General features: G+C 36.5%; 1 protein-coding gene across 1 annotated transcript in view; it reads right to left on the bottom strand.

The window, feature by feature from the left end:
* The window catches only part of LOC106651002 (carbonic anhydrase-related protein 10), a 114,499-nt gene that overhangs the window by 23,226 nt on the left and 78,746 nt on the right, over nucleotides 1-12,527 (bottom strand). Inside the window, exon 3 of the mRNA XM_014369327.2 lies at nucleotides 5,958-6,094. Within this exon, the coding sequence (XP_014224813.1) occupies nucleotides 5,958-6,094 (137 nt within the window). The remainder of the gene's footprint in view (nucleotides 1-5,957; nucleotides 6,095-12,527) is intronic.

Below are 12,527 nucleotides of genomic sequence, written 5' to 3'. Positions count from 1 at the left end.
AAAAAGCAAAGCGGCTACTCATATTCGGACTACAACGAGTTCGTGCACTCGAACAAATTTGCGGGTGTTACCCGATAAGCAGAAAGCTGGTGCTGCTGCATCTGCGCAAAAGATTATTGAAGAGATTTTTACAGCGATGGGCTCTGAATCCTTTCATGCAGGTGAGGCACTATAGCGACTGCTGATTTTTTGTTGTGGTATAATCATCGAGTGTCAAATGAAAAAAGATTTATATAATGTTTGCTTGGTGACTAAAGGTTAATCGTGATGTTGATAAACATATTCGTAATATTTTTCAATGTCTGGTGTTTTTATGAACGTGACAGATTTTCTATATCATTCGAATAAATAATTCAAAAAATTTAATTTATTAATTTGCTCCAATAATTTAATAAAAAAAAAACTAAATAAATTGCTTTTGAATCAAAACTGTTAATAATATAGCGGCGCGAGTCAACGAACATTTCAGACATGTCTATGCATATCATTTTTTGAAGTGTTTCGTTCTTGCATTTTGAAAAATAACACAATTAAAGTCGCGATTGCAATTACAACTTTGCGAAAGCAAACAATGCAAAAGCAACGGGCTGGATCGTCAAAAAAATTAAATCGAGAAAATGAAAAAATACTTTGAAAACTTGGTACTAGAAAACTGTAAATACAAAGAATGCAAAACTAAAAAGAGGAGAGAAATTCTTTGGTTTGTAAGAGAATGAGTTAGACAGCAGTAGGGACAAGTCTTCCCTTTCTCGATGCTGGCACAACGAATCTATACTCTTGGTAAACTCGCACGACTGCTTGCCATGAATGAAAGTCGCCATGGGTTTTCTGTGCAAAGAAGAAAGACGAAGAAAAAAGTAAAAAAGTCAAGCAAGGAAGTAGTAGGAGCAGCAGCAGCAGCAGCAGCAACGGCTTCGAGGAACGCTAAACCGAAGAACGCGGAAGTTCTAGCGCACGCAGGCGGCTTCCTTTGCGGAAAACGTCAAGAAAGAAGTCGCTGTGGAACAATCGTCCAGGCATCGCAACGTCTCTTCCGCGGCGCATCTTCAGTGCATCTTTGTTCATATATATGTGCATCTGCAGTTGCGAACGTGCAAATGTTGCGATGTGCGTAAGTTTCTCAGCAAAGCTAAAGGAGAGAGAGAGAGAGAGAGAGAGAGAGAGAGAGAGAGAGAGAAAGAGAGAGAGAGAGATGAAAAGTGACAGTGTACGTGTGCGAAAAGAAAAAGCATGATTTTTTGCCCCCTCTCTAAAACCACATGCTGGAGCTTTCTTCCTTTTATCGCGCTTTTCTTGAGCACGTCAAAATATATGACTTTCCTTTGGCGAGATATATATATTTTCTTCTTTTGTTTGTCATTTGCCATTATGCACCTGAAGTTATCGTGCTGCCAACGACGCTTCGATCTGTACGCTGGCTTTCCTTGCCGAGAGAAAAGTTTTAGAAAGTTTAATCACGTGTCTGACTATCCAAGAGTTTCTACTTACAGGCAGAGTACTTTGTCAAACTTGAGATTTCATGGCTCTGCATTGGGTGGTTCATACGACTTTTATTGAATTCTTTCATTAGCTTATCTACACAGTCAGCTTTGTATTCAAATGTTAATGCTATTAAATTTCTAAGCTCAAGTCATATAACTCTTGAATGTTTAAGTATTGATAATTATAAAGAATAAATATCAGCAAAATAGTGTTGTTGTGTAGTTCTAAAAATTTTCAAAAATCAATCATATCGGCTGAACCAATTGAAGAGTCTTTGATTCGACACTGAAATCTCGGAAAGCTGTAGAAATTATTTCTAATATAATAAATTACTTGAATGAAAAAAGGCTAATAATTTAATAAAAAAAAAAAAAAAAAGAATTCGATTGTGATAATAACTGTCAATTCATTAGAGGAGAAGCGAATATAGAAATGACACATAAAAGCATTAGACCACTTAAATGAGAACTTTGCTTCAAATCATTTGCAAAAAGAAGAAACCTAAAAAATTACATAAATTCAGACGAAATCGGAACAAATTTTTCGAGTGTAATATTTGTCATAAATCATTTGGTCAGAAAGAAAACCTCAAAGCTCACACAATGACGGTACATCTTCGGAGCAAACCTTTTGTGTGTAACATTTTTCACAAATCGTTTAGCCGCAAGAGTGATCTCAATTGGCAGATAAATATATAATATATGTTCGTAGAAAACCCTTCGAATGTGAGATTTGTCACAATAATCATTTGAAAAAAAAATCAGAATGCACTCAAAAAGCACATAGTGAATGTACATAAAGGTAGTAAACCCTAAAAGCTTGAGACTTATTCGAAGACATTTGGACGCAATAAAGACATTTGCAATCAAATGAGATTCGCTACGAAACTTTAGACTATCTTTTACAAAAACATTAAAGCATTTCAAACTATTATTCATTTTGTAGTGAAAAATTGTTGATTCACATTTAAACATAAACTCAAATATCAACATGGTTTCGTTGTCAATTCCTTCTTTGTAATAACTTTGTTGAAATAAACTTTCAACATCCCATTTATCGGCTGAACTTTTTTCCCATGTGCGCAGAAATTCAACAGTTTCAATGGTCAATAAAAAAGCTGTATCTAATTATTTCGCAATAATCGCTAACTTCGATCAATTATACAGGTAATTATACTATCTTGTACCATATCATTTGGATCATTAAACATACTACACATTTTTTGACATAAGACGTGAGAAACAATACTTATCGCACATCCAAAAGTGGTCATTTTACTGGTCGAAAGCAGTCAATCACTGGTATAAGTACGCTAGTGTTTTCCTTGTTAAATTATGATCGAACATAGCAAGCAAGATGCATCATTCACTAAAGAATTGAATAACGTCCATACAAATATATTTTTAATTGCTTTTCATATGATATATTCAAAAATGGTCATTCTCTGGTACCCGGTCATTGATTGGTCTGATTACCCTACATACTTTTTTTTGTTTGATGTCATCATGTTCCAAAATTCTATTAGAGGTCCGAAGTCGGCATTCTTTTGAGATTCATTTTTTAAGATCTTTTTCTTAAAAATGTTTTTAACTTTTTATGAATTATTATGAAACTAATCATGGATACTGGCTTCAAAATAAATAATTAAAGCATTGAAATTAAGAAATTATCAATTATAAGAATATAAAGAAGCACATGGACTGAGAATTAAATTTTCAAATCAAATCGACAAGCACTATTGAAGTGAAATGCCCTTCGAGAGTACAGTGCAAAGCAGTCAACGTAGTACTCCTGCGAGAAACCAAAAAGGTGGTTCAGAACGTAAACTATATTGGCGTGAAAAGTGTCGCATATACTGCTGAGAAACCCTAAGTTCGGAAAATAGCGGCCATTGAGATCTTGTTGCGCATGCAGTATTCTTAGACTAATGAATGGCAGCGCATTGAGAACGATGACATAAAAGTGGTGATCTTTCATCTCTCGCTGTACAATGCGAAAATGAAAGAATGAACGGGAAAGAAAGTGAGAGAAGTGAGAAGAAGTGAAGTAATAAGAAAGTTTGAGAAACGCGCAAGCTTTTTGAGGCAACCACGACGAGAACGCAAAGGAGAGAGCAAAGAAACACACCCCCTCGCCGCATACAGACAAGTAAAAATATACGTTTCGACTTCGAAGTCATAGAAAACCAAACGTTCCTTCTATTGTTTAATTCAAGTACCAAAGTTGGACGGGCTTTAACGTCAAAGAAATTCGCTTATAAATGAGCGAATGTATGTACGCAAGCAAACATTTTTATCGATTTCTTTATATCGTCTGTTACAGGTCTTCATCAAATATCGCAAGATAAATCTGATTTTAACTTGAAAAAACAATAAAAAAAATCTACTAGAATTCAGTTCTGAATTCAGAATACCCAAAAATAGAAGAGAGCGATACTTTAATGATTGTTTTGTTACGTGCAAAATTAAAATCAACGTTTTTGTCATTATGTATGAGGGATCTCACAAAAAAAATTGCAGGCATCTTTAGTTATAGAATAGTGAGCAAGTTTTGTTTTGTATCAATTAAAAAATAAATTTTTATGTAAAACATGTTCAAAGACAGTTTTCATAAGCAATTTTTGAAATTTTATCAAAATATTAGAAACAATTTTTTTTCTAAATCCCTAAAGAATAATAAAATAAAGGTTGTTATCTTATCTTGGTAACCACCTGATACTGCTGGATTCTTCGTTTTGTGTTTGAATTAAATTATTTTTATTTCTGAAATACTCATTGTCTTGCTCTTTAACCTCTTTAAATTAATCAATTTTTTTGTCGTTATTTACTTGGTCAGAGAAAAATTAATTTTCAATAAATGTTACAGGATTCAGGTCTCTTATTGCACTAATCGTTAGATTTATGCGTGTGTATGCAAAGGTACACACGAGATTGAACGATACATAGTAGAGGGCAACATTTTTATCCTTTTCTCTCACCGACATTAGGGTTTTTGTCGGTTCGAGGGTAGCATTTTGCCCCTTCTGCACCCCTCCTCCTCTTCCTGCAGTTTGATAAAGCAAGCGAAACTTGCTCGGCATCGAGAACCGCAAGAACTAAAGTTATTTTAGCGCAAGAGTATACGTATACGTAGAGCTAAGTTCCAGGAGCGAGTGAATGAACCAACACTTGAGAGCAGAGCGCGCGTACGTGTGTGGTTGCGCGCGAACATATACGTATATACCGAAGGGATAGCCCAGGGTGAGAGAGAGAGAGAGAGAGAGAGGCTAAAGAAGAGGGTATGAGTGTGTGCGCGCACGCGAGTGTGTAACTCTGCTGCGGTTTTTCCTGTTAAAACTGACTTAGTCTTCTACGTGTATATACACACACGCACGCAGCTTGCTCGAAAGAGCTTGGACGTAATGAGTGCAAACTAGCGTGGCCACATTTATCATACATTTGATGAGAACATAATAAAAGCAATTCTTTGCTGCTGCCTCTTTCTCGAGGTTTACGCACTGCTACTTTTCTATATACACACTGCTGTTGACTCACTTCGAGCTTGTCACTGCGTGTCTGGTCCGATTTTTTTTTTAAATTATGTCTCTCTCATTATATTATAATTATTTCAGCGTAAAGTTTTACTCGAGTTTTCTATGATTAATTTAAAGTCTTTGTAGGAGCGAAACTATTTTAAAAAATTTCATTCGTCCCGATTATTAATGAAAACCTTTCCTTCGTGTACATTTCAAATGTGCGATACTCGTCTTTTCGAACGTGAATAGGTAAAAAAAAGTATACTTCGCTTAGTTTCTTAGTTGCTGACCCAAACAATTATTACCAGCGGTGTACTTTTACTCATACACATCACAAGTCCGTAATATTTGCGGTTCTCAAAACGAGAATTTAATTAAATAGTCAGTTCAATAATTGAATAAGTTAATTAGACAACTTATTCACAAGTAATAATAGAGTTGAGGGAAAATTTTGCCCCCCCCCCCTTAGATTCATTGATCATCCGTCGCACATATATAATCATAAAGTTTTTTAATACCAAGCCATGAATCAAGAAACTGCGCGCGCGACTTCAGCCATTTAGTGAAATCGAGTGTAAAAAGACCGATCTATCCGAGCTAGAAAGTAAGATAGAAAACGACTTAGTAGTGGCCGAGAGAAAGAGAGCACAAGAGGTGAGACTATAAGAACGCGGCATTAACGAGGGCTTATCAGAAAAGTCTTTCATCTTCATTTGACCAAACGGATAGAAAGTCACGAAACTGAAAAGTTTTTTTGCGGGGGTTTCCCATGAGGAACAGGCGTTCTGCAGTCTCCCGAGGGGAGTCTCTACGCGCGAGAGTTTGAAAATGCAACGATGGACGTACTTTGGCTGTTGGGCAAGTATTGCTGCCCCCGATGCATTTACCATTCGCGACTTGACCATTTATATAAACATATACAAAGGCTCGGAGAGAAACGATAAGTCATTGGCGTGCTTACCTTATGTTTGTCGACGTGTACTGGCCTCAAGTGCGGATCGAAAAGTAATTTGTCCGGCTCGATGTTTATGGGACTTTGTCGTCGACCTTTGCTGCACAAGGACCACTGTGGATTAATTAGGCCCCAAAAGGATGGTCCTGCGAACATAAAACATACGAGTATTTTGAATTACCAACTGCTTTACTCGAACGATAATTATATTAAGATATGTTGGACAAAATTCTTCTAGTAATTTTCGAGTATACAATTAGTATAACATTTACGTTGCGTGATGATTTACTAACTCGCATAAACTAATGTCTCATGAGGCTGGAAACGCGAAAAATGCTACCATATACCTCAGTAGCAGTTGCTATGAATGCCCAGTTAATGACATTATTTCAGTGACAGCGCTCGTGAATAAACACCTTGAGAGTATGATTAAATGTCTTTCGTAGATGTGCAAAGCAGGAAAATCCTAAATTAATGATCCGTCAGTAATGAGCACTAGAATATAGTTGCATAGACGTAGATAGATACATTACGACAAATTACATCTAGTTTCGCGTGACAGACTTTTCGACGTTAACATCGTCATGTACTCATCAGCCTTTCATTATACACACTACCGCATTTTCTAGCCCTTCTGACTTGTTCATACAGATATTAATAAATTACCAGAAGCTCGTGCTTACACATTTGCATTGCACTGTAGCTTCCACTAAGCCTCTTAAGAAAATTCTGCTCTCGACGGAACTTGGTGGCGTGACGAAATGTGTCAGGACAAAAGAATTCCAAGATTAATAATATTGGTTTTGTATGTTGATTATCTTTGTATTGATTTTTGAATAAAATTCATTGTAAAAGTGTTATATGAGCATATAAAAAAATTCTTTAAACTTGAGGTTAAAATCTCGATTGAAATTGCAATGAATTTGCAAAAATGTGAAAACAATACACACTTTGATAGCTATTTCGTCTACAGCTTTTATTGTTTTTAATTGAATTGAATTTGCGTATTCAAATACACTGAGAAAAATACAGTAGAAAAATTCTTGTATCCATAGTAATCGAGAGATAATCTAAAAAAAAATAAGAAATTAATTATCACGATGTACTGTAGTAAAATTTGCTATGACATGGTAATGTATACTAGAATGTCCGTTATTTCCCGAATTGCTCCAATCCTCGCTCTCACCCCTTGAAAGTTCATCATTTGGCTCACAATGAAAGAAAATCACTGTCCGATCGCGATTAATTAACTCTAGATAGTGCCACACGCGTCAGCTTTTTTCCCATTTAAATAACATGGGGAAATTTAAAAAAAATGTAAATTGAAGTTTTAAACCACTTAAAATCGCTAAACCTTGGGATTAGCGATGGTTTTCACTTCCTGGTACACCCATAATGAGTAACCAATACTTACGGGAACCCTCCGAAAAGAATTTTGGATTTTGCACACACAATATACTCAAAAAATGAAGAAAAACAGCATATAAGCGTTGTTTTTCGATATTTTACAACGAAACTGAGCGTAGACTATTATCTTAGATATGTTAACGTCAAAGTTGAGATCAAGACCTTTAATTTGAGGGTAATAAAACCTATCTACGTTCATTAGAACCAAAGTTACAGGCGTTTGAAGTTTCACTGAAAAATCAGGTATCGAATCTCGTCCGGCCGCCCAAACGCGCGACTCGCGACTCGCTGTAATCGCAACTCGTACAAATGACAATGTAATTAAACTAGAAAAATAATTAAAAATATGGTTTTTATGCGTTTTTTTCTCAGCTTTCACGTGGTGTAGTCGGATTTTTTGATAATTTTCGTTTTCGTACGGAAAAATGGACTTGAACATTTATTTCCTATTTTTCCTAGTGAACGTGTAAATTATCGAAAAATCCGACTACACCACGTGAAAGCTGAGAAAAAAACGCATAAAAACCATATTTTTAATTATTTTTCTAGTTTAATTACATTGTCATTTGTACGAGTTGCGATTACAGCGAGTCGCGAGTCGCGCGTTTGGGCGGCCGGACGAGATTCGATACCTGATTTTTCAGTGAAACTTCAAACGCCTGTAACTTTGGTTCTAATGAACGTAGATAGGTTCTATTACCCTCAAATTAAAGGTCTTGATCTCAACTTTGACGTTAACATATCTAAGATAATAGTATTATGGTTCAACCAAAATGTCAGGTGTCAGGTGGCGAAATGAACAAAACGCACTTGAAAGTTAATGATTGATTAATTTTAATTAACAAAGGTAGAAGAATAACAGTGAAAGTAATAAAAGGTTGGTTCGCAGCTTGCTGCCTTATCTCAGAGCGTCTGCCGCTTGCGGCCTTGCTCATCGCTCGCTCGAGCCTATCTCACCGTCGCGTATGCCGTCGGGCCTGAGGCCACCGCGCGTGGCGCCACTGGCGGGCAACGCGTGCAACGCGTACACACACACATACGTGCGAGCTGCGGCTGTGTTATGCGAATCCATAACAATAGTCTATACGCTCAGTTTCGTTGTAAAATATCGAAAAACAACGCTTATATGCTGTTTTTCTTCATTTTTTGAGTATATTGTGTGTGCAAAATCCAAAATTCTTTTCGGAGGGTTCCCGTAAGTATTGGTTACTCATTATGGGTGTACCAGGAAGTGAAAACCGTCGCTAATCCCAAGGTTTAGCGATTTTAAGTGGTTTAAAACTTCAATTTACATTTTTTTTAAATTTCCCCATGTTATTTAAATGGGAAAAAAGCTGACGCGTGTGGCACTATCTAGAGTTAATTAATCGCGATCGGACAGTGATTTTCTTTCATTGTGAGCCAAATGATGAACTTTCAAGGGGTGAGAGCGAGGATTGGAGCAATTCGGGAAATAACGGACAGTCTAATGTATACGAACTATACTATTTTTCAGTGAACTTCGCGCGTCACTTTGTAGGAAAATCGCGTTTTAATTGTCTCATTAATAAACTCTAATTCTTCAATATATATCCGTGAGTAGATATTTCATGTATATGGGTCAAAATAATACTTTTTTACAAAACCGTGCGCACGTATGTCACCGATCTTGACGCGCTTTTGGTATGTTATAGTAGATGGTAAAAAGGTCCCAAAAAAAAATTTTTAGACCCCCTCCCCCCTCCTACCCCCCACTTCCGGTATAAACGTCCATTTTCGATCTATATTTTTTCTGAGGACATGAAGCAAGTAAAAAATCTGAAAAAATTCATAAAAATACTTTTCCACAATCCAAACAACCTTGAATTTTTTCAGATTTTTTGAGTGCTTCAGGCCTTCAGATAAAATCATTGAAAATTTCAAAAATCGAGATACGGCGGTATGAGCCGATGTAGTACTCGGAAATTTTTTCAGTTATTTTTCGCATTAAAAAACATAACCTCAATTTTTTTCAGATTTTTTCAGATTACCTAACGCACCTTTTGAAGCCAAAAACCGATTTTTTTGACGAAAATAATTTTTTTAGGACAGTACGGAGCCTCGAAAAATCTGAAAAAAATTTTTTCTTGTTTTTTTCATCAAAATACGTAATCTCAAATTTTTTCAGATTTTTTAATTGAAGGCGATAGCTTCTAGGGCCGAAAAATGCTATTTTTAACAAAAAATGGTTCCTAGAACCCGATGGTTCCGGTGAAAAAATTTGAAAATATTTTTTTTGAATTCCTTGTCAAATTTTAATAAATTTTGACCGTTTCAAAAGTTCGATTGAAGCTTCCTAGCTCATTTTAGAGCATCAAACGAGTTTTATCATTCCTTAATGTCTTCAGAAACGTCTTCAGATATTTTGCACTAATCTTTGTCCTGCTCTAAAATGAGCTAGGAAGCTTCAATCGAACTTTTGAAACGGTCAAAATTTATTAAAATTTGACAAGGAATTCAAAAAAAATATTTTCAAATTTTTTCACCGGAACCATCGGGTTCTAGGAACCATTTTTTGTTAAAAATAGCATTTTTCGGCCCTAGAAGCTATCGCCTTCAATTAAAAAATCTGAAAAAATTTGAGATTACGTATTTTGATGAAAAAAACAAGAAAAAATTTTTTTCAGATTTTTCGAGGCTCCGTACTGTCCTAAAAAAATTATTTTCGTCAAAAAAATCGGTTTTTGGCTTCAAAAGGTGCGTTAGGTAATCTGAAAAAATCTGAAAAAAATTGAGGTTATGTTTTTTAATGCGAAAAATAACTGAAAAAATTTCCGAGTACTACATCGGCTCATACCGCCGTATCTCGATTTTTGAAATTTTCAATGATTTTATCTGAAGGCCTGAAGCACTCAAAAAATCTGAAAAAATTCAAGGTTGTTTGGATTGTGGAAAAGTATTTTTATGAATTTTTTCAGATTTTTTACTTGCTTCATGTCCTCAGAAAAAATATAGATCGAAAATGGACGTTTATACCGGAAGTGGGGGGTAGGAGGGGGGAGGGGGTCTAAAAATTTTTTTTTGGGACCTTTTTACCATGTACTATAACATACCAAAAGCGCGTCAAGATCGGTGACATACGTGCGCACGGTTTTGTAAAAAAGTATTATTTTGACCCATATTTATATCATTGTATCGTTTAGATAGAAAATTTTCTGAGCTTTCTCATGGTGTAGTCAGATTTTTTAATAATTATTATTTTCATAAGGAAAATCAAAAGTAAATCTCAATGATCACTTTTTCCGCACCGAGTTTTTCGAGATACACGTATTTAGATTGGCACGTTTGATGGCGATTTTCTCGGTGAAAATAGACATTTTCAGAAAATCGGATATCACCATCGGAAAACTGAAGAAATTTCCTATCGAATGCAGTAGTTTATTACTTTTTTTAGTTCGGTTTCGATACTTTTGCAACGGCTTAGAAATTGAGTATGTAGCCGTATTCACGAAAAAAACATGATTTTTTGTTCGCTAAAACACAAAAGTAGCTATAAAAAATGTGACTATCGAAATTTCGACTGTTCCTGTGTTCTTACATGTTCCTGGGACTTCCAAAAACATTCCCCAATGGTCGGTACCCGCGTCAAGTGAAATAAAGCGTTGTCACGATTGCATTTCCGAAATTGCTTTTTTCATAATTTTATGGAGTTACTCATTAGAAATAAAATAATTTGAAAGATTTTTTATTTTATAAATGAAGAATATAATAATTAAAAAATCTTTTCTGTGAGAATTATTTTTATACAATCATCAGAATAAACTTAGAGCCGGAAAACTAGAAACTAGACTAGCCGATACAAAAGGGTAAGAAAATTATGCCAAAATTCAAAAGCGATGCGAGGTATAAGAAAAGCCATTGGCGCAGACGTTAAATCGAAAAGAACCGCAACGACGTATACGTACACACCGAGAGCATTGCAGCGTGTAATAGCTCAAGCGGGTGCACGTGTTTTTAAGTTAATAATAGAAGTTGTCGAGTAGTAACACAAGAGTTACTACAACACTCGCTCCTTCTATGGCGTATATATATAGTACTAGGGGGCAGATTAAGACGCTTTATCGGTTGGCGTGCTCAGTTACTTCGTCAAGAGACTCGCGCATACTCACGCACACACATAAGCAGTCAGTGGTTTCTGTTTGTCCAGCAGAGACTTGAGAGGTAGAGAGAGAGAGAGAGAGAGAGAGAGAGAGGGAACGCTCAGAGTCCTAGGAGCACGCGCCTTTACCAGACACATATAACAGCAGCCCTATTATTGAAAGTTGGAGTGCGAGAGAGAGGGAGAAAGCTCGAACAATCAACGTGCAATCAACGTACAATTAGCAAAAGTGATTAGGTGCGAGGGAAGTAGCTCCACACGCTAGTACAGTAGCTACTAGCTAGTAGCAAGGTACGATGCGTTATAACTACCGCGGCTTGCTTCGTTCGGCCCCCGGTAGGTATATAAGCAAACCTTCCAGCGGAGCGCGAGTGCACCTTCCCTCCCCGTAGCAGAGTAGGCAAGTACTAATTTCGTCGTTCTCTCTCTCTCTTTCTCTCTCTCTGCAGCTGTCTGTGCACGGTTATAGCAGCAGCAGCTTCGAGGAGAAACGCTATGTACTTACTATTCGCCTACATATATCGCATGATCCGCTACAAGACTACTTTATATGTACGTATAGAGCCGCAGCTACCACCACTTCGTACTTGGCGCGATGCGCGCTACAACTCACACAGTTCACACACGACGGTGTGCATTGTACTACTCGACGATCGCTCCTTCCGGCTCCAACTTATGTGTGCGCGCCCTCTAAGCTCTTTGGTGAATGCGAGCTTGTGTAAAAGCGAGAGATTAGCGGATGATCATCGAGCGCGGTTGCGCGTGCGAAACGCCAAAGCCGCACACTGTGTGCATCTTGTGCCTCTGTAAGACTTTCAATGACAGGTTTGACCGGCAACTTCAACGCGCGAGTTTGATATCTTTTATTTCGCCTGTTTAGAAGATATAACTAAATTTAATGGATCGTCCTTGATTTGTAATGGAAGAACGAATGAACACTTTTTGAAATAGTCCACATTAGTATAAAATAGTTTTGTATTAATGTTGAATGAAAAATTAATAATTCAAATCAGGCTTGAAATTGTTAACTAACTCTAACCAATTTGAGTTTATCC

This window comes from Trichogramma pretiosum, unplaced genomic scaffold (assembly GCF_000599845.2).
Source record: "Trichogramma pretiosum strain Unisexual culture from Peru unplaced genomic scaffold, Tpre_2.0 scaffold139, whole genome shotgun sequence".
Lineage (NCBI taxonomy): Eukaryota > Metazoa > Arthropoda > Insecta > Hymenoptera > Trichogrammatidae > Trichogramma > Trichogramma pretiosum.
Note: the sequence above shows the minus strand (reverse complement) of the source record. Positions and strands in the feature narration are given on the sequence as shown.